We start from the raw sequence: 23,427 nt of genomic DNA on the forward strand, positions 1-23,427 counted from the left end.
TTTCTCCTCGCCATTCCGTTTATGCCCAGTGCACTCAAGGCTTTGTAGAGCGATTGCCCTGCAAAACTTCTGCAGCCAACCTCGATGGGCATACACCTTGCCTTCCAGCCCTGCTTGCGGCAGTCTATGAGAAAGGTAACCAAATAAAGAAGTCTCTCAATGGGTTAGAGGGCAAATTTGACAACCTACCAACATTAACCAATCGAGATTATAGATGAAAAAGGCCAACATCTCAGAAAGAGCCAACATCTCTGAGAGGAAGAGAACTGGAGAAAGAACAGTGACCCTCATGGGGCACAGCATCTCCTATCTTAATGTTTATGTGCTTATTTACACTGGAACTAACTGAAGCATTGACAGGCAAGTGCCTCGCTGTTTATTATCAATATGGAGCCATTTGGTGGTTTATCATCATTAATTAATGAAGCTGCCAAGGCTGATATCAGGTAATTTACATATTTTCAAATCTCGGGATTAGAAGATTTTTAGATTTGGGAATTAACACTTTTATGTAAGTAAATGGATCTTGGTCTCTTTTCGTCTTGGAAAACCTGCAGTTGCACAGTTAAAGAAATAACGTGCACAGAATAAAGTTCAAAAGAATGTCAATATAATGCCTGTATATCCGTTATTAAAACAGCATGTACTGACAATTTGACATTTTGTTGTGTACAAGCTTTTGAATGATGATGCATGGACCATAAAATATATTCTTTTCACAGGTGAAACTCTGGTATGATAAAGTAGGCCACCAGTTGATAGTGAATGTGTTACAAGCCATGGAGCTTCCTTCTCGAGGGGATGGTCGGCCCAGGAATCCTTATGTAAAAATGTACTTCCTTCCAGATCGAAGGTGAACATTGAGAATCAATTAAAACAACTGTTTGTATTGTTGTGTGGTAGGCATAATGTTGTTACATCTCCACTTATTTATTTTATTTCCTTAGAATAACAGGGACATGGATGATAATAAGTAGTCAACTCTATGTAAGGTCCTTCCCTCTTAATTATTACGGATTTTGACCATTATTTTAGAACAGCTTTACAAACATTAGTCTTCATGATTAAAAAGCTTAGCCACCCTGCTAGACTAAAAGAATGGAGAACAACGTTTGACCATCAAAATGGATATATCGTTCCTCATTGGATGGTAAATCCCATTGTTCCCAAGTCGGGCATTTACCAGAAATTGCTGAGAGTCAGATTAGATTAAGACGACTGGGATGATCAGATAGTTATGCCACTAAATTATCATTCTTCCTTTTCCTACTAGGCCATGTTATCTGACATTGGCAAACAGAGAAATTGGAACAGGACCCACAGTTTCTTCAGTCTGAAGAAGGGTCTCGACCCGAAATGTCACCTATTCCTTCTCTCCAGAGATGCTGTCTGTCCCGCTGAGTTACTCCAGCATTTTGTGTCTATCTTTGATTTAAACCAGCATCTGCAGTTCTTTCCACCACAGTTTCTAAATTAGATCCATAGCCTGGATTGCCACATAACTTCACAGGGTGTATTATTTTAAGTGAATAAATCAATCTAAACTAAAATGCCTGAATGTCAGTGATACACAAGTGCATTGGCTTTATCACTATTGTCAGAATTAATATTGATATATATAATTACTATTGTTGAATATTATGTCCTATGTAAGGTTTCTATGTAACCATATTATTTGTAACTTTTTCTCCATTGAGGTAAATTTGCTTCCACTGAGATTCTATGTGAGATATGCAGACTCTGCCAAGGAGGGAGAGGTGGGGTTTGAGTGAGTGTGTGGGCGGCTTGATTGGGTTCTTGAATACTCCTTTCAACTCTTTGCACTTGACTTCTCCATGTTTCCTTCAGAGAGACTTGAAATGGACGATGCCTTCCTGAATGTATATTTACATTTGTGGCATTGGACAAGAAGGCCCATGGGTCTATGTCAATCATGTGAGCCTTGGATAAGACATTGACATTGTGAATTTGGAGGTTGTTACAAAGATAGTATTCTAATACCTCTCCAGTGCTCAAAGGTGACAACTTTTAGTTTCTCACATGTCTGATGCATGCAAAAGTGTGTGAATCGCAACCTCTCCGTACACAATGACCTTGATGTCAAGTTTGAGGTCTCGATCATCGTGCATCTCAGTTGACTGAAGGTGGTGGAGACGGTTGGTGGATTTTGCAATCAATCCAGTAACAATAGAGGGCAGTGTTGTATCACAAAATCCATTCTCACTGGAATATGGAATTTACGAATGACAAAACTTAGTATGTTATAATAATCACAGCTTAGCAGGATCATAGTTGCAGCTTTAAAAAAAAGAAATGGACATAAATCCTTTAGTGTTTGTTTAATTAAATCAAATGGACAAATTCAACCAGAAATTCCATTCTGCAGAAATCAGAAGTATTGAAGCTATGTATTTGCTTGTGTTACACAGTATACCTGTTTATAAAATTAAGAAATTGCCTCAATGATAGTTGAAGAAGGATCATTTTGACATGTTTATAGTCATTTTAATAGGAACGGGCATCACACTAAAAGGAATGCATGTTTAAATCAGAATCTCAATGTTCTCTTGAAAATTAATTGAATTTCAGTGGTTACCATTCAGTGGCTACTACCAGGTTTCTCAGGCCTCAGAAAATTTGACAGTGAAAAGAATTCTGGAGCTGCTGGCTCAAGATGATGAGTACTTTTTCCAGCACAGCTTCTGGACCAGCAGTGTTCTCTGCTCCTCAAGGACACCTTCAGCTAACTGTACATCAAGTTTGGGCTTTGTCTCTTCCCTCCTGGAAATCTCCTCCAAATTTCCTCAAATATGTTACATTTTCCCATATGTGTTAAGACACTGTCTTGCATCTCTGTGAATGTGAACAATAGTAAGATTAAACGAGAACTTACCAGTTTGAAGTTTGATCGTTATTTTATGAGGAGTAACGTTGAGGGAATACGTGAAGAACCCCGCCAGGACGCATGCGTGTCATTCTTCAAAGCAGCGGTGTGAAATCACAGATAACTGTAATGACTAAACATAGTAAGATTAGAGAAGAGATACCAGTTGAGTATATGATCAAGGGTGGGAGCGGAGGGCACGTATTCCCTCAACGTTACTCCTCATTCTTCAAAGCAGCGGTGTGAAATCACAGATAACTGTAATGACTAAACATAGTAAGATTAGAGAAGAGATACCAGTTGAGTATATGATCAAGGGTGGGAGCGGAGGGCACGTATTCCCTCAACGTTACTCCTCATAAAATAACGATCAAACTTCAAACTGGTAAGTTCTCGTTTAATCTTACTATTTTACTTTGGAGTCACGTGAGAGACTACGTGAAGATTTTAAAGCTCTGTGATTTCATGCCGTGGAAACAAGTCCATGCATCACATCTGCCTTGATTATGGGGAGAATAGAGTTAACATCATTAGACATCAATACGATATTGAGAACCCAACGATAAAAATATTAACACCAATTATTGCCCCTATTTATGGGGTAAATGATATTACAGAACTTAAATTTGTTTCTGCAAATGTTCCAGGTTCAATGACTGGTTTGTTATAAAGTCGTTGGAAAGATTCCTCCGTTGACCATCCTGCTGTCTTGAGGATTTGGTCCATAGGAACGTCCAACTTCATAGCTGCCGATGTAGCTGCAGCCCTGGTGGAGTGAGAGTTTAAAATGCTAGTGTCTACTCCAGCCTTTATTAGGACCTGTTTTAGCCATCTAGAGATGGTCTGGACTGTCACTGTTTTGAGTGGCTGTTTGTAGCTGATTAAAGTGACATATCTTCCCTCTGATGATCTTAGTATACTCCATATATAATAGTAAGTGTGTTACAATACAGAGACGACCATCTGCTGGGTAGGCCCTGAATTCTGTTTTTAGGCCTGCTGACCTCTGTCTGTTCTGTTTGACTATTTCATTGATGTGAAAAGTTAAATTTCCAGATGAATAATCATGTTGTCCAACCTTTGTTTCTGTTGTGAGTGGACCCTTTGTGCCGTGACCAAGGCCATCAGCATGACTGTTTTCATAGTCAGTTTCTGTAGGGACAGAGCTGTAGCTGAAGACCAGTTTCTTAACATGGTCAGTACAATGCTCACATCCCATATTTGGGAGTACCTGGGGGATTAATATTAAAATGCCCCTTATGAATTTGGTTACCAGGGTGTGTCCCAACAGAATGCCGCTCTGTTCCTTGCGACAGGTATGTTGACAGAGCACTTCTGGCGCAGTTGATGGCACTATGACTGAGCCTCTCATCGTAATGGAGGCTTGCCAGGAATTCCAGAACAGACGGGATGTTCATAAATCTGTGGGTGATGTTTATTGTTGTGACAGTACTTCCCATTTCTTGATGACACCAAGTACTGATTTTTTGGGGGACTGTCTGTGGGCCGCTGAAATAATTCCACATTCGGTCCGTCAGTCCCAGGTGTAGTAGAGGTGCTTTCAACTCTATAAATTAATAGGTTTATATATAATTATGACATGGGTAACTCCCCTTGTAGCGGGAAGAACCAGTAAATTAGGTCTATGATGGATGGTGATGCATGGTTCTAAAACCATGTCGATATCACCGGGACCCATGGTTGAGTAGGCCAATCAGGTACTATCAAAATACCAGACGCGGAGTCTACTGTTTATTCCTAAATACCCAACTGATGAGGTAGAAGGAGGGAATGCATAAATGATCCCCCAAAGCAGCGAAGATGCATCTGTAGCCACTGCCCCAGGTTCTGGTTCCCAAGAACATAATTCGATAACTGGTGAGAGCATGGATGTGAATAGGTCGTTATCTGGTGTTCCATACCGTGCTGTTCCAGCAATACATTTTTTATCCAACATCCATACAGTGTTCTAGACTTAGCGTGACCTGTTGTCTGCCACTAGATTCAGTTTCCCGGGTAAGTTGGTAGCTGATATCCAAATATCTATCTGGATACACTATTGCCAAATTGTGTTGGCCAGATGTCACATGATGTCGATATGTTTCCACCCATATGGTTGACATATGCTACCACGGTGGTGTCTAACATACTGGTGATATAACACAGAACAATATGACTTAAAGCCATGGCATGCACTCACTTCCCCAGGTATTTATGCCCAGCGTTTGTAATGATACCTCCTGTGCATTCCATCTCCCCCACAGCTGGAGATGGAATTAGTAGCATCCCAATCCAAGTGCCCATCAGTATGTAGTTCCATAGACGGGTAGCTGTTAATGTTAGGATTGGAACAATGCCTAATGTTATGTTTCCACCATTTTAGTACCATAGTGGCCTCTGTTGGTAGCTTCATAGGTCTGTCAGAATGACCCCCATAATTTTTTGAGTGCACGCATGATTGCGCTCAGTAATTTGATAATGTAAAGGTCTGATTTATGTGGCTGGAACACAGCCACTAAATGCCAATTATTCTACTACCAGTCTGATGGATGGTTTAGTTTACTGCAAGCCTCCATTAAGGCTGTACCCTTTCTTACGGCAAAGTCACTGACATGTGAACTGTGTTAAGGGTGAACCGCAGATGATCTATTGTGTTAAATACATCTGTGGTCACCTCCAATGAGAACTGTATAGCAAGCATATTTTAATACGATGCTTGCCATGTAGTACCGTAGGATCAATACCTTTGCAGTAACAAAGGTTCCCATCTAGTAATGAATATAAAGTACGAAAGTATTCAAATTAGTCAAATCTATGATGATGTGGCAACCCCCATCTATATTATGATAAAGATTTTTGGACACGAATTCCTGTGATTCGTGTTGGTTGTCCTCCATTACTCCTATTTTATTTGGGCACTGTAGTTCAGCATGCGCTTTTGATTGTTTCTTTGCCTGTAAGCATGAACATTCAGTTCGGTACATGCTGAACTGGAGGATTATGTTTTGAATAATTCTATGGTATACCCCTATACTTCTGAAATATAAGTGTCGGTAGTAATATATTCTATGCATCCAGATAGAACTGTAATCTCCCACCAACCTCGTAAGGAGCCAGACCCACCTTCCTCCATGGTTACTATTAGTAGGCTTGTTACTATTTCGGCATCCTCCGTGGTCGTTGAGGTGCCGGTGTCTGGATCTGTAGTTGGGTCTGTGTTGAGGGTTAGCGCATTCCCCAGGAAGTAGTTTTTTTTTTTAGACGTTGCTTAATGTGCCCCAGGGTTTCCCTCTATGTCAAGTTCTTTACCTGTTAAGATAAGATGCCTCCAAATTTTAATATTGGAGGTATGGAGGTTCCAGGTTGCATAGGCCTGCCAATTAGGGTCTAAAGGCGGTTGGATGGTACTTCTTCCTAATGCTGTTACTCGTATTGGTAGTTTGCAAAATAAGGCCAGTGCATCCTGGTGATCTAGTGTCATGTCTTTTTGTTTATTGTGCGGGCGAACCCGTCCCGCTGTTAGGACTTTTAGAACTTTCTTTCGTTTCAATTCCCTGCCCTGCCATGTTTTCAAATACACTGGTTGATACTGGGAACATTCAGTGTTTTGCAGTTCCCTGATGGTAAGTGTCTTCCAATAGGTTTTCTGCACCCCATGTGCACTAGGGGTATGTTCTGCACCCCTGTTCAGGTGCAGCCCAGAATTGACCCCCTATACTCCCCTCTGATGAGGGAGAACACTGTGCAGCCCTACAAGAGGTACTGCTGTAGGACTTACTAGCTGCCCCCTGCTCCATCTCCCGGAGCCTGCCACTTACCTGCTCCAACAGCCGCTCCAGCTGGCTCCGATGCTCTTGGGCACCCAACCGGCTCCAATGCACATGGTCACTGACCATCGCGGCTGCTCCTGAAGCCGCTACTCCTGAGGCCGCTCCTGCTCCAGTTCCTGCAGCCACTCCACCCGGCTCCAATGCACATGGTCACTGGCCGTTGCGGCTGCTCCTGAAGCCTCTCCTGCTCCAGCTCCTGCAGTCAGCCCAGGATTGACCCTCGGTGTTCCCCTCTGATGAGGGAGAAACACTGTGCAGCCCTACACGAGGTACTGCTGTGGGGCTTACTACCTGCCCACTGTGGCTAGCCTCCATCTCCCGGAGCCTGCCACTTTGGGGTATTTCCTCCAGCAGCCGTTCCAACTGGCTCCTATGCTCTCGGGCATAGGCCACTCCTGGCTGCTGCTGATCCTGCAGCCGCTCCAACCGGCTCTATGCTCTCGGGCACTGGCCGTCGCGGCTGCTTGAAGCTGTTTCTCCTGCAGCCGCTCCAACCGGCTCCAATGCTCTCGGGCACTGGCCGTCGTGGCTGCTTGAAGCTGTTTCTCCTGCAGCCGCTCCAACCGGCTCCAATGCTCATGGGCACTGGCCGCTCGCGGCTGCTCCTAAAGCCGCTCCAACCGGCCCCAATGCGCACGGGCACTGGCCGCTCGCGGCTATGCAGAGTCGGACTCCTCGCAGTCAACGACCCTGTTAGTTTTTGCTTCCCTCTCCCGCCCGGCTTGGCCGGTGCGGGAGCGAAGTCGGGCACAGCTGTTCCCATTACGGGAGATTAGCGTGCCTTTGGCTGCTGCTGCCGGCTGCCCGCAACTCCGCGGTTCTCCCCCGCCAGCTTTCCTGCAGCCTTCGTGGATCCGGTCCATGTCTCCACCTAAAAGGTAAGTGGAAGGAACGCAGTCTCCTTACCTGCTGTTCCCGGCTTTCAAATTTTGCCGCTAAGGGAACGTCGTTCCCCCTGCTGTGACTCGTTGCAATGCGTGTAGTGATATGACACGCATGCGTCCTGGCGGGGTTCTTCACGTAGTCACTCACGTGACTCTGAAGTAAAATTTCTATTATGACTTCATAGTGCCAGGAGATCCATTATAATGATAATTTCCTTCATATTCTAGCACTTTAATCTTTCACAGATTTCACTCCTTTCACATTAAAACAATCAAAATTAGAAACTTCACCAGCTTCTCCCTATCAACACTGACATCATGATATCAGGAGAGAGGAACATTGTTTTTATTGCCATGTTTTGTAAAGATGTCAGACATGGTTTGAGAATTTGGGAGAAAATTACAAGCCGATGTGAAGGTAGAAGTTACTTAAAATTAAAGAATTCCTTACAGTTTGAAGAAGGGTCCTGACCCAAAACATCACCTATCCTTTCTAGAGATGCTGCCCGACCCACTGAGTTGCTCCAGCACTTTGTGTCTATCTTTGATATAAACCAGCATCTGTAGTTCTTTGTTTCTACATACTGCTCAGGCTGGTTTGCTAGTACTTTAAAGGGAAAGAATCCTGCATAAACAATCCTCAGATGTGTACTTGAAGAACTGTGACTGGACTATGGACCCAGTGCTGGAAGGGGGGGATTAGATCGTAGCACTTTTTTAAGTGACGTGGCTTTGATGGCACACACGTGGCCTCCTTCAGCATCTTTTATATGCAGACTTCTGTGATACTACCCTCTTCTTAGCTAGTAATGGCCAATGGGAGATTACTAATCACACATTTATATTTTTGATCTTCTGCCTTATTTAGCATAGTTTGATTATCTTTTGATTCCATCAACAAATCCTGATGTAAATGAAATAGTGAATTTCAGCTCAATTCCCAGTTTGGTGCATACAGCATTTGTTTAGCATTTGATATGGCATCTTTCATGTAGAGAAAACATGTTGAACATACGCTTTTGCCTGAGCATAGAAATTAGCAGCTCTGTTTCCTAAATTAGATGGTGAGGACTCCCAAATGTGCTTTATTGCCAATAAAATAAAATATATATCCACGGGATATATAAAAGCTTTGTTGTTTTCTTCTTGCAGTGATCCCACCATATTCCATTTAAATCCCCTTTGGCTGCATGTAAATTGTGCATTTTGTAAAGAATCTTTACAAACATACAAATAAATAACTTTCCTCCTAAACTTCCACAGGTCTCAACTTTTGACTTAATAAAGTACATAAGATTTAGATACCGTGCACATCGTTGATGGTCATAGAGTCATGCAGCATTGATAAATGTCTCTTGAATCCCTATGTCAATTCCATTAATCTCATTTACTAAGCCCAAGATGATACTAAATATTGGTATTTTTTACTTGGTATTCACCCATCAGGCAGCAATGCTACAGCAGACTTCTTCATAAAACTGTAGGCCCCCAAATGTAAAGAGGATGAAACTCCAAATGAGATTGGATGATCAAGGCTTTAAGATCTAGATTGCCTGTTCTTATTGTTGGCGATACCAAGGGTGGGTATGGGCATGGCAGGTTGGTTGGTAAACGTAGCTCAATGTGGTACAAGACCCACGTTTTGAGGACAGTGATGAAGGGACAATACTTGCCACTGATCTTGAATAAAGCCCACCTTAAAGACGTGAAAACCTCTTTGGGCAAGGCTACCTTATTTTCTACTTAATTCCTGTCCGGCGTTGATTCCAGTCGAACCCCGAAGGGCAGCAACAGTGATCTCATCAATTTGGAATAACAGACATTCTCACTCAAATCAGTTTGGGAAAAAAACAACATTGTGAACTTTTTATAGAGCACAAAATATAGGTGGAAATTTCCATTACATTGACAAGCCAAAATATCGTAAATCAATTCTTAAGTTAAATGTACATGAAATATTTTGTTTTATTATCCATTATATGTAGAAATACTTGTGTGAGGAAATTAAAACACACAAGCACAAAAGATCTTTTGAGCCATTTGGTTTATTAGCCATTAACAACACTGGTCTCAGTGGACTATTTCTGTAAACTTTGCTAGTTGGGAATTGTGCTTATGTGTGGAAATACTTTATTGAACTGTATATCAGAACTGAATTTCACTGTGCGTTTTCACATGTGACAATAAAGCACCATTGAACCACTGAGTTGAACAATTGTACAACACAGCACTAATCTTCCAAGGTGGTTTGCAACCATCTGGATGTTTTGATATTTTAATAGTGGATTCTGATGGGCAGCATGGACTGCGGAGAAGTGCTGAATAATGCACAGCCCCCAAAATTTATGTCTCGTGCTGAAATGTCAAAGATGCTAAGAGTTTATCGTGAAGTGACAGAGAGACCAATGGTTTTGTGTCATTGCCTTTGCTAAATCTGGGCCAATATCTTCAAACTTGCAGTTCAAGTGTTGAAAAACATTTGCCTTTATTTTTTTAAAACCTCAATGGCAACACAGTCTGAGTGTGGATCTGAAGTAGATTATCTTTGTCGCGGTATATTTCATTTTGCCAGAATTCTTTTTATGATTCACTTTGAATATGTAGAATGTGTTGCCTTGACATGTTTTGTATTTTTGAATTGTGATGGTTTGAAAGGATTAGCAAATGTAAATGAACTGTATATTTTAACTGGCAGTGACAAAAGTAAGAGGAGGACCAAAACAGTCAAGAGAAGCTTAGAGCCAAAATGGAACCAAACGTTTATCTATTCTCACGTTCACCGAAGAGACTTTAGAGAACGGATGTTAGAGATCACGTTGTGGGATCAGCCTCGAGTGCACGAAGAAGAAAGTGGATTCCTTGGAGAGGTAAAAGACACAAACTCTTTCAACCTGAATTTATTTTTATTGCTAAAGCATTTGTGTCATTGGTCAGACATTGTGCAGCAGAAAGCTGTCTCGCTGATGCATTGTGAATTCCTGGACTGCTCTTCACCACGGTAGAAATGGGAATTGGGGTGTTGTGGATGTTGAGGGCGACTCAAATTTAACTTCCTCCAAAAAACCTTCCCTGGGGTTCAGAGCAGGAATAATTGAAATTCTTGAACCTTTAATTTGGCAAGCTATAAGTTGTACAACTGTGTTCTGCAATACAGTGCATTCAAGAAGTATTTAGACTCCTTCACTTTTTCCACATTTTGTTACGTTACAGCCTTATTCTAAAATGGATTCAATTCTTTTTTTTAAATCATCAATCTACACCCAATACCCCATAATAAAAAGCAAAAACAGACATTTAAGAAATTTTTGCAAAGTAATTAAAAAGAAATAACTGAAATATCACATCTACATAAGTATTCAGACCCTTCACTCAGCACTTTGAGGCACCTTTGGGAGCGATTACAAGTCTTCTTGGATATGATGCTACAAGCTTGGTTCACACCTGTATTTGGGTAATTTCCTCCATGCCTCTCTGCAGATCCTCTCAAGCTCTGTCAGGTTGGATGGGGAGCGTCGATGCACAGCTATTTTCAGGTCCTTCCAGAGATGTTCGATCGGCTTCAAGTCCGGGCTCTGGCTGGGCCACTCAAGGACATTCACAGGCTTGTCACGAAGCCACTCCTGCGTTGTCTTGGCTGTGTGCTTAGGGTCGTTGTCCTGTTTGAAGGTGAACATCCGCCCCAGCCTGAGGTCCAGAACACTTTGGAGCAGGTTTTCATCTCTGTATTTTGCTCCATTCATCTTTCCCTCGATCCTGACTAGTCTCCCAGTTCCTGCCGCTGATAAAACATCCCCACAGCATGATGCTGCCTCCACCATGCTTCACCGTAGGTATAGTATTGGCCAGGTGATGAGCGGTGCCTGGTTTCCTCCAGACGTGACGCTTGGCATTCAGGCCAAAGAGTTCAGTCTTGGTTTCATCAGACCAGAGCACCAGAGAAAACAACTCTTTTGGCAAACTCCAAGCGGGCTGTCACATGCCTTTTACTGAGGAGTGGCTTCCTTCTGGCCACTCTACCATAAAGTCCTGATTGGTGGAGTGCCGCAGATATAGTTGTCCTTCCGGAAGGTTCTCCCATCTCCACAGAGGAACTCTAGAGCTCTGTCAGCGTAATCATCGGGTTCTTGATCACCTCCCCTTCTCCCCCGATTGCTCAACTTGGCCGAGCGGCCAGCTCTATGAAGAGTCCTGGTGGTTCCAAAGTTCTTCCATTTAAGAATGACAGAGGCCACTGTGATCTTCAGGACCTGCAATGTTGCAGAAATTGTTTTATACTCTTCCCCAGAACTGTGTCTCGACACAATCCTGTCTCGGAGGTCTACGGACAATTCCTTCATCTTCATGGCTTGGTTTTTGCTGTGACATGCACTGTCAACTGTGGGACCTTATATAGACAGGTGTGTGCCTTTCCAAATCATGTCCAATCAATTTAATTTACCACTGGTGGACAACAATCAAGGATAATCAATGGAAACAGGATGAACCTAAGCTCAATTTTGAGTGTCATAGCAAAGGGTTTGAATAAGTATATAAATGTGACATTTCAGTTATTTCTTTTTAATTACTTTGCAAAAATTTCTAAACACCTGTTTTCGCTTTTTTATTATAAGGTATTGTGTGTAGATTGATGATAAAAAATAATAATTTAATCCATTTTAAAATAAGGTTGTAACGTAACAAAATGTGGATAAAGAGAAGGGGTCTGAATACTTTCTGAAAACACTGTACATTCTGGTAATTCAGTAAATGGGTATGCTTAGCAATTTGATCTGTGATCATTTGCTATGTTCAGCAATTTGATCCTTTAACACAAAGTGAAATTAGGAAGGATAGGTTGGTCAGGCATTCAGAATAGAGATGTACAATGATTGGGAAATATTTTTATTTGCCCAACAAAAGTAGAGAAAAGGAGAGCAATTTAAAGAGAAGTAGCATTTTTGTTGTTGACATGTGTGAGACATTCTCGGTCCTTTACTTATGGAAGAGGGAATATAAATTAACAACACTCACAATCACAATTTCTGAATTAAGGTTTGAGCTGTCACTATGTGTGTGAATCCTATGTACTCTACCATCAGGTCTTGAACCAGCTTAATTCAGGCTTGGTTTATGTGGAGATATCACAGGAATAACTAATTGGAAGTGATTCATGTTCCAAACATAAGCTCCAACATGGTTGGTTATCTAATATCTGGTAATGCAGGCCCGGTTTGCTGCTGTTGTGTTACGTTTTGATGCTCCTATGAATTTTGGAGTATAAATGCTCACTTCTAGTTAAAGAACTTGGGCTGTGAGCTGTAATACTTAAACATTAGTAAATGGTTCATGGCATTGCCCTAGACCAAATAATAATTATATTTGTTATATAGATAAAATATGAAATATAAGATAGTGGCGAAAGTCTAAGGTGAGACTTTAAAAGACGTCCCATTCCAGAGTCTGAAATAAGTAAGTAAGTAAGTAAGTTTGTTGGCCAAGTATTCACATACAAGGAATTTGCCTTGGTGCCTTGTATCTTGTAGTTGTTGCCATAATAGAATTGAATAGAGAATTCTAACCTAGAAGTTGTAATGGTAAGTGATCAAACATATGCCTCATTAAAGTTGTTAGAAGGAAAATATTTGCTTGAATAATAATACCCAATTTAATAAAATGTCAGATATTTTATTTTAAGACCATTCTTATTTTAAGACGTATATGGAATAAAATACTAAATACTTTATTCAGCAATGAATTCATTGGGTGATTTCCTGTGCTGTTTCTATAATTCCCACATTCTTTGGAAAATGACTTTCGCTATCAGTCACTTGTGCTTATAATCATCTGGTCCTGTTTTTAATTATATCTTTATTCAGTTCTCTCTTGCTTGCTTCTTAGACTGCTATAGATGACGTTGCTACACTTTTACAGATCCTTATAGAGCTGGAGACGGCATTGCTGGATGATGAACCACACTGGTATAAACTTCAGACGCATGACGTATCTTCACTACCACTGCCCCAACCATCGCCCTACATGCCACGGCGGCATGTCCATGGGGATAGTCCTAGTAAAAGACTACAAAGTAGGTCATTGATAATTGTAGTTCATTTAAGAGTCGAGGTATCTAGGTTGTGAAGTAAATGTTCAATGTAAATATTTTCTGTGTTCAATATTTCGTTATTTTGTTAAATGTGCATTGAAACAACAATTTCCAGTTGTCTTGTGGCTTAAATGAAGCAAAACATCCCAAGGTGATTCACAAGAATATTATCACATGCCAGTTCCCAAGAGGAGACACCTGAAAAGTTCATCAAACCCTTGATCATAGTTTTAAGGAGCATCCTAAAGGAGGAAAAAGATTTGGAGAGACACAGAGAGGGAATGCCAGGACTTAGGCCCTTGGTAACTGAAAGAGTGGACACAACTGGTGGTGTGATTACATTTTAAGGTGTATAACTGGTCAGCATGAAAGAATGCAGGTATTTTGGTTCATTGCCTCGAGGCAAGTTTACCGTTACAGAAGTATATTTGAATAGAATTAGGCCTGAGAACATTGGAAGGCAGATGTTGTTTTAACCAGGAACTGTATAAATCAGCATGCAATGTGTGAGGGACACTGATGTGCTTTAGGGGTTGGACAGAAGAGTTTATGATGAATTCATGTTTACAAATATTTGAGTTGGGAAATCAGCCTGGAGAGTCTTCAAGTCATTGAATATGGCACAGCGAAGACATGGATGAATCCTTCTGTAGCAAATGCCACACTGTTGATATGCGATGGTGTTGCAGATCTAAAGCTAGAAGATTGTGGTGACGGCTTGGATATGAGATCTGAATTTAAAGTCAACGTTGTGATCAGTATTATTCAATTTCAAAGAGTTGCCAGGGAAAGAGACAATATATTTTGTGATTACTTTAATAGTTCCAAAATTTAGTGGAAGAATGGTTTGCTCATCTGGTACTAAATGTTTCATAATTTAGAGACAGTGGAACGTTTGCCAGCTTTTGTGGAAATAGATACCGTGTTGTAAATGATATTGCTGAGAGCCAACTTAAAAATAAGAGATAAGAAGGGCCCTGAGAGGCACTAGAGCTAAATATATGTGTGTGTCTATATGTGTAGTTGTGTGTGGTGGGATGGGGAAGGGGGGTGGAGTCAGTGTTACTGGTGGAGAGAAGCTTGAATAGGTTGTTGGAGTCAATGGTGTGAAAGGCCACGGACAGATTAAAAAACACAGCGAAGGGTAGATCGACTGATACAATTAAATAGGATTTTGCTTATGACTAATCAGAGCTGATTCTGTACTGTTGCAGGGTGCAAAACACAAATGAGGGGGAAATGGGCACAAATTCAATCATTAATGTAAAATTGATGATGCTTTGTATTTTAATTTAGTAATTTGAGCCATTCATCACAATCACCATGTAGCAACTGAAAAGCTCTCCTTTAAATATGCCGTTTCAAACTATTACCTAACTTCCAATCTACTCTTCCTGTTACATTTTTGCTCCTGTTTTCCCTTTATGATAATGAGGAAAGATATTTTAAATAATTTATTAAAATGCTCTGTTAAATTTGGATCCATAAAGAAGGCAATTGCCTTCAAAACAATGCTTTGGATTATGAGCGTTTTACATTTTCATTTCATGGCAACAGATTAAAACAAACGAGTTAATGTTCTGTTAAAGAGCAGGGCAAGGTATTTCCAGCACATTGAGTATATTTTCTTGTGTAATATCATATTTTGTAAATACTTCATAAATACTCATTGTTCTTTTAGAAAGCCATTAAATACATTTAACTTGCCTATACATATTTTGTATAGTGAAATAACCTGATAAATAAAATCATCATCTTTTAGGAGGTATTTTTTAAAGCATTGATGGCCATTATCTTTTATTCATTTTTTCCATTGACATATTTTGACATCCAAACATCCAAGTATATAATGGAATTTATATAATTTGTTATTTCAGTGATGTCATCAAAAATATTCAGTCTGGCAGGAGCTTATTCTCCTGACTTCCTGTAAACTATCCAATAGCAGGTGTACACACGATAAATTACAGATGTGCCCATTAATGATTTTACAATGAGATGTAACTCAACCATTTTACTTTCCTTAAAATTAAGACACTTCTCTTTATCTCAATGATAAATTTCTGATCCTTAATGCTGAGTCTTTGTACTTCCAGAGAGTGGAGGAAACTGCCTTTGTTGTCTAGCCTATCAATCTTGTATGATTCAATGAGAACACTTTTCTTTTTCTGAACTTTAGTAAGTACAGGCTGACACTATTGAAACATTCCACATCAAACATCCTTCATTCAGGAATAAATCCATATTGTGCTGATTCTAAGACGGGTGTGTCCTCAAATACAGAGACTTAAGACAAAGGTGCCAAGCTTTTCATTGAGTAGTTAAGTGATTTATGTTTAAATGTAATTTAAAAGTTTGTACATTATTATTAAAGCTTTATTTCAGACACAGGTCCATATAACACATCAAACAGTACAAAGAATTACAAAGATACATTAAAAAATTGCATATTAGCCTAAAATATATATAAGCTATTGCACCAATGCCGTCTTAGCCTAGAAGTGAATCTATAGCAGCTTTTCAGAGGGCTGACTAGGGCTTCAATTATGTGGTTCTCTGATTTGTCCAGGCGACACATAAAACTAAACATCAGCTGTCTTAAGAGTGCCTCACAGGTTGGCACTCTAGTGGACACAAACAATTGACTGGCACTGTGCCACCTAGGGACACGAAGTAGCAACCTCATTGCATCATTGTATGCAACCTTAAGCCTCTGCATACTCTTGTTCTTATAATTAGACCACAATTGAGCAGTATATAACGGTGTGATGTAGGTTCTGAACAGGGAACACTTCACAGAATCAGAGCACATATAAAACTTCCTTATAAGCATGTTGAAGATAAATTTTACAGCGCTGTCGGTAGAGGTCTTTGTCATCCTTCCAGTCATCAGATATGACATGACCTAGGTATTTAATTTCCTCACACACAGCAAGAGGACTGTCTGACAAATAAAAGGTCGGAAAAGTTGATTCCCTGTCCTCAGCGCTTCTAATTACCATTATGCGGCTTTTCTTAGCGTTATACTTAATGTCATAAACAAGGCCATACTGAGAGCACACCTTCAACATCTGCTGCAGCCCAGCACTATATGGACAGAGCAGGACCAGGTCGTCTGCATACATCAGATGATTAACAATAGTGTTGCCCACAAGACAGCCAGTTTTTAGCCTGTTTAACTGATTTGACAATTCGTCCATATAAACATTAAATAAAATAGGAGACAAAATTCCTCCTTGCCGCACTCCGTTACTAACACAGAATGGAACAGATACAACATTGTCCCATTTAACGTAAAACGTTTGATGGGCATACCAGAACACTAAGATTCTCACTAAGAATTTAGGGGCACCTCTATTTAGCAATTTTACAAACAAGTGTTCATGGTTAATTCTATCAAATGCCTTGGACGCATCAATAAAACATAGGAATACAGATTAATTCAGGCTTGTGTACCTGAACACAATCTCTTTAAGAGCATAGATACACAGGTCAGTTCCATGTTTTCTTTTGAACCCAAACTGATCGTCAGTAGTAAGGACATACATTTCTAGCTTTGTCAGCAGTATTCTCTCCAGTACTTTAGATAAGATACTGGCTAGTGCAATAGGTCGGTAATTATCAATACATGATATCGACATTGGAATGAGGAAGATAATTGTAGATTGCAAGAAAACAACAATGGACTGGTTAGATGGCACTGAAGTGATGAATGGAATCAGTCCATCCAAGTGTGAAAAAATATATTTGGACAAGGTCCCAACACAGTTGGCTTATCTGGAAGGTTAGATCATATGGAAACCAAGGTGAGCTAGCCAATTGGATTCAAAATTGGCTGCGAGAACGGAATCAAAGGGTAGTTGTTGAGGGTTGTTTTACTGATTGGTGGTCTGTGACCAGTGGTGTGCCAAGGAGTCAGTGCTTGGTTCACTGTCTCATCTATATTAATGATTCGGATGACATTGTAGTTAACATTGTTAATAATGTTGCAGATGATGCTAAAAATAATAGTATTGTGGACAATGAGCAAGGATATCTAAGTTTACCACAGGATCGAGATCAGTTGGAAAGGTAGGCCAAAGAATGGCAAATGCAATTTAACTGTGATAAGTGTGGATATTGTACTTTACTATGTCAAGCCAGGGCATGACAGTGAAAAGGAGACGGCTGGAAAGTGAAATAGAACTGGGAGCTCTGGGGGCACAGGTACATGGTTCCCTGAAAACGGTGAGTCAAATGGACAGGGAAGAAGGCGTTTGAACCAAACTTGGTGTATTTTGTGCAGTTGTGGTCACCCAACTACACAAAGGATGAAATTTAGTTTGAAAGGGTGTAGTAAAGATTCACAAGGATGTTACTGGGGCTTGAGATATTGGGAGAGGCTGAATGGGTTAGATTTTTTTCTTTGGAGCATAGGAGGCTGAGAGGTGACGTTATTGAAGTATACAAATTTTGAGGGGCGAGAATAAAGTGAACGCTCAGTCTCTTTACCAGGATAGAGGATTCTATAATTTGAAGGTATAGGCTTAAGATGAGAGGGGAGAGAAGGACATCATGAGGCACATTTTCATTCAGAGGATGGTCCACGTCTGGAATAAACTGCCAAAGGATTCCTTGAAGTGGATGCAATTATACTTTCCAAAGACATTTGGGCAGATATATGGATAGGAACGTCTAGAAGATCACAGACCAAATGCAGACAAATGGACTAGCCCAGAATATTAACTAGCATGGACAAGGTGGGCCCTAAAGTCTGTTTCAATGCTGTATAGCTCTATGGCTTTACGAAGAACAGACAAGGAAAGGAATATGCAGAGAATAATATTGTGATGATAGGCATAGGGAATCTTGATGTTCCTGCACACAGATCCCTGGAGGTAGCAAAACAAGATGGTTGATTGACAGAATGGCTGGACAACAAGCTGAAACATTTAATGAGGAAAAGTGTGATGTGATAACTATGGAAGACAGAACAGGGGCAGGCAATAAATGCTAAATGGCACAGTTCTAAAGGGTGTGAGGAACTTGGCGTTGTGTGCATAAATCTGTGAAAAGGGCAAAAAAATGTTAAGCAAATAGTCTGGAATGAGCTTCATATGGAATGAGCTTGATAAGCAGAGGCACAGATTACAAAAACAGGGAGGCTATGTTGAATCTTTAAAAAACAACTAATTTGGGTTGTACTGCATCTAATTTGGGTCACCAAATTTTTGACAGGTTATGAATGTCCTCAAAAGAGAGCAGAAGAAATGTATTGGTTTCGAAGATGGCAAGTTTATACTGTGCTAAATCATGATGGGTTTTGAAGATTGAGAAGAATTTGATTGTTACACACAAGATCTTGACAGCTGCCTACTCTTGGTCTTGATTCACATGTTTATTTGTTTGCATTGGACACATAGAGAGAGGTTGTTCCTGTAAGGTTCAAAGATAAGGGGTAGAGATTGAAAGTGATGGCATAGACTTGAGAGATATGAGGAATAACTTTCATCAACTAAAATTGGTTATTATCTGGAACCCAATGCTTTTTGGAAAAATGGATACTAAATTGAGGCGAAGTAGTTTGCAAGGCTGATGGGAAAGTGGATTCAATAGTGTTACTACAATGATTTTGTGATAGTGTCTAAAAAGATTTTGAAAAATGGGATTAATGTTAATACCAAAAATCACCCCACTTGATTGGCATCTCATTCGCTATCCTACACTCATTCCCTCCACCACAGATGCATAGTGGTTGTATTTACAAATTTCACGGAGGTTACTTGTCTAGGCTACTTTGACGACATTTCCCAATTCTGCTATATTTATGCCAAGGACATGGGCAGGGTGCACAAGGGAACACAATCACCGACAGGTTCTGCTCCAAGTTGCACATCATCGCGATTAGGAAATAAAACCAGTTTTTCATTATCAGTAAATCTATGCCAACAGATCCTTCAAAACCATTGCAAGAAGGGCTACAGTGGCTAAAGAAGGCAGCACTTCTTTGACGTTCGTACATTATTTCTGTGACTAATTAGTTTTCCTCTGGATGCTCCAATTTTCTCCAACATCCCAAAGATGTTCAGTGGTAGGTTAGTTAGCCACTGTAAATTGACCTAGTGTGTTGTAGGTGAGTGGTAGAATCTCGCAGTAGCTGATGAGTATATAGGGAAATTTAAAAGAAGGATTAATGCAATATTATCCTAGATGGTTGGTGCAGACTTGATAGGACAAGGGCATACAGTTTTTTATGCTGTATATCTCCGCGGTTCCATAATTAACTATGAAGACAGTTAAGGGAGGGTTTTAAATGCTGACCATGTTGGCTCTGCTGAGATCCTGAAAACAAATCCATTGAAGAAGTTCCTCCAGCTGCTCAGGTAGCATGTGTCGAGGGTAATGGACACACAATGTTTCCGGTTGGCTCCCTTCTCAGACCTGAAACGAATTTCTTGATTGACCAAAACACTGTCATTTTAATGTCATTCTTCTGTGATGTAAAGCTCTTGATACTATGACACATCAGAATATTGGTGGCACCTTATTTTTCCACCTTTGGATGTGGTACATGTCCTTTTTTCATCGAAGTCACTCATTTTGCCACATATAGTTGGGGTTCATATTTTCAGAATTTATTTTTATATTTCCTTACATCTTTGAGGGAGGCTCTTCAGTTCGTTGAGTATGCGCTGCCTTGCTGAGCAATCGCATCTATCTTATTTCCTCATTTATTTCCCTTGAAACTATTCTCTCTCACATATCCTTTATTCCTTCACCCCCCCCCCCGCAACCAACCCATCTTTGAGGAATCACTGGATGTTTGGATCAAACTTGTGTCAATGGCACTATGAATCAGCTGCATTGTCTGCAGTGCTGCTGTGGTGGTCCAGTACAGGTCCTTGGGGGGGCGTCATCAGTTACAATCTATAAAGCTAAAGATGACCTGTTTATTCATACTCTGTTTTCTGCCACGTTACTAATCCTCAATATTCTCAACTCTGTGAGTGCTTATTTTATGTACCCATTTAAAATAATAATATCTCAACAAATACCTCTTTAAAATCCAGATAATCAATGTGAAGAATAACAAAACAGAGGTATAGCTTCAGTGAAGTCAAATTTCCTCAAAGCTCTGAATTTGTAAATTTGTGCTCGAAAAACGACTGTCAATTTTTTCAAATATGATTGCCCTTTCATAAAAATAAGTGAACTTTGCTTAATCGTATCAGGAATAAAAAAAATAAGAACATGGTAAATATTTATACCATGCAAAGCTAATTGTGTTCCACTGCACTCTGGGAGCTTGTTTAAATGCCCAAAAAGTTGATTTAAAATGACAAATAATGGAAGTCCCCCCTGCATCACTGTATCTGAGAGAAAAAGATGCATTAATACAGAAATGTTACCTATTCACATCTTACTGCCACAAACTGATTCCAGATTTGCTGTTTTACACATGCCCCATAAGTGCCACTCCCAAGCTAAATGAAACTGCAATCACAGTGTTTAAAACACATTTTAAGTGATTCCTAGGCATTGAACTAAAAATGTTGTGGTCTGCTGTGGAACTAAAAGCATTATAGCATAATAATAGTAATTTAAAATATGCATAAAGAATATCCAACCCAAATTTGGTCCATTCTTTAATTGGTTTGATTGATTCAGTAGCAGTCTCAGCAAGGTGTGTACATCTGGTATTACCAATCATCAATCCCATGGAACAAACACAAACAAAAAAAATATTCCAGGTGTTAGGAATATATTTCTCAGTGTAGTATCCTGCCAAAGAGCCTCGCTTAGAGAAACCACATATTGGGAATTTGTATGTATGTGTATGTATGTCCTCCACAATTTTCAGATGATTAGTGGATGAAAGATCTTGAGTTGTGCACAAATGAACATGATAGTTTCCCAGCACATTTGTCCAATGTGTAAGTATCTGCAGTAAGAATCCTATGGGTCATCTGCCATGTTATGGTTAGAATCTAATTCTTTTTTTTCTTGATTTTAGTTTATTAAGTGAAATACCATGATATGCTAAATATGTGTCTCATTTTCACTTTGTTTGAATGTATTTATTCTGTACTAGAGATCCAAATTAGAAACTGTTGCTAAAAATGTAGAATAACTCAACAGATTTTAAATTTCTAGGTTACTCTTATTTGTTTATTCTTCAAAGCATTTCTGATTTAAAAATAACTCGTAAATGTTAATGAGTCCACGCACACAGTTGTTTTGTCTGTTTGTTCCATCACGAACCAGGATCTCAGCGAATCAGTGATAGTGACATCTCAGATTATGATGTTGATGATGGTATTGGAGTGGTCACAGCAGGTGGGTGGGTGGCAGAACATGCTCTCATTATGAATGCTATCTGCATTTAGAATTGCTTTTGATGTGGGGCTCTAGCAGGAGGTCAGTAATGTTTTAAGAAGCAGATAATACCCATCTGCCAGCCATGATATTGTATTGTAATTACATATGTCAAAGCCCATGCACGTTAGCTGAGATGTAATACAAAGAAGCAATAATAATCACTCCTTTAAAATTACTGCTTCAGTATTTATTTCCCACTGTGAGGATGAAGCATTTTGCTTTTCAATGTACAGTTGGAGGTGTATAAACGGCTATTAATTGGGCTGACATGTACATTTTAAACAAATCATTTGAATCTGATTGAACACAATGTTCAGCACAAGTGAACAACACAAAAATTGTTGTTTTGGATTTATTTAACTTGATGCCCCACAAGTAACTCAGGGCAATTTCACACTTTATACACAAAATGCACTAACTGCAAGGCCTTGGTTGAGATCTGAAGCCAAGGTAAGTAGAGACTTGGGTTGGAGATGGAGTCTTTTAGCCCCGATTCTGCAGCTTCGTATCCTGCACACCTGAGTAGCAAATCCTCGATAAATGTCCCCCAAAAGAAAATTGTAAGATTATAGCACAGTTTAGCACAATAACAGAGTTGTATATGCAGTTACATCAAACTACATCAAACAGTCTGAATTTTAAAAAATAAAATAAACTTGCTCATTTTTGGGCTATAATTTGTCTTCAATTTGCTCAGAGCTGTGAACTAACAATAAAACTGTTTATGATCAGAAAACATTTGGCCTAATTTAGTTGCATCAAGAAATCTATTTGGGAAGGAAATGACACAAGCCCCCAATTCAATAAAACTAGGATTAACTGTATGCTCTCTTTTCTTATTAAATTCATTTAAAGATTTGTACACATAAATTGAACAACTATTCATCCATATTAGAAGTGGCTGCATGACTCAAGCCAAAACAACAGTGTTGAAATTAGTGGGTGATATTTGACTGAATGTTGGCTGAAATGTATTCGGTTAAACCCTTAGATCTTAAGTGCTATACACAATTCTGCAATTAAATTCTATCTAAAACTAATCTTTAGATTAAAAACCAAAAAAAACTGCACCTAAATATTCCGCTTTGTTATGTCGGTTTTATTTTTTAATTAATCCCAGTTTTCATGAATTGATTTTTGCTTTATGTTTGAGTGTTCTGTTACCCAATCTATGCCATACTCATCGGTGATCTCTTCATGGGGTGCAGGGAGAAGTCATTGGTTTTCTGTCACTCCAGTGGCAAAGAACTTGGCCTTTGACATTCTTCTGCAAAATGCAACTTGTGATTAACAAATCACCATGAATGTTAAGAAAATGAAGGGCTACAAGTGAAAATGCCAAACAAAATTACCTTTTTTAAATACATTTCCCCATTTACCAACCATCTC

The 23,427-nt window shown here is 39.7% G+C and overlaps 1 protein-coding gene across 13 annotated transcripts in view; it reads left to right on the forward strand.

Annotated features, from left to right (window-relative positions):
- Positions 1–23,427, forward strand: part of LOC116973092 (regulating synaptic membrane exocytosis protein 1-like) — a 408,478-nt gene that overhangs the window by 281,181 nt on the left and 103,870 nt on the right. For 12 of the 13 annotated variants that reach the window (XM_033020788.1, XM_033020775.1, XM_033020780.1 and 9 more), the window contains 4 exons: positions 723–853; positions 10,294–10,465; positions 13,509–13,662; positions 21,925–21,996. In XM_033020788.1, the coding sequence (XP_032876679.1) occupies positions 723–853; positions 10,294–10,465; positions 13,509–13,662; positions 21,925–21,996 (529 nt within the window). The remainder of the gene's footprint in view (positions 1–722; positions 854–10,293; positions 10,466–13,508; positions 13,663–21,924; positions 21,997–23,427) is intronic. The other variant, XM_033020778.1, reaches the window with a different exon arrangement.

This window comes from Amblyraja radiata, chromosome 5 (assembly GCF_010909765.2).
Source record: "Amblyraja radiata isolate CabotCenter1 chromosome 5, sAmbRad1.1.pri, whole genome shotgun sequence".
Lineage (NCBI taxonomy): Eukaryota > Metazoa > Chordata > Chondrichthyes > Rajiformes > Rajidae > Amblyraja > Amblyraja radiata.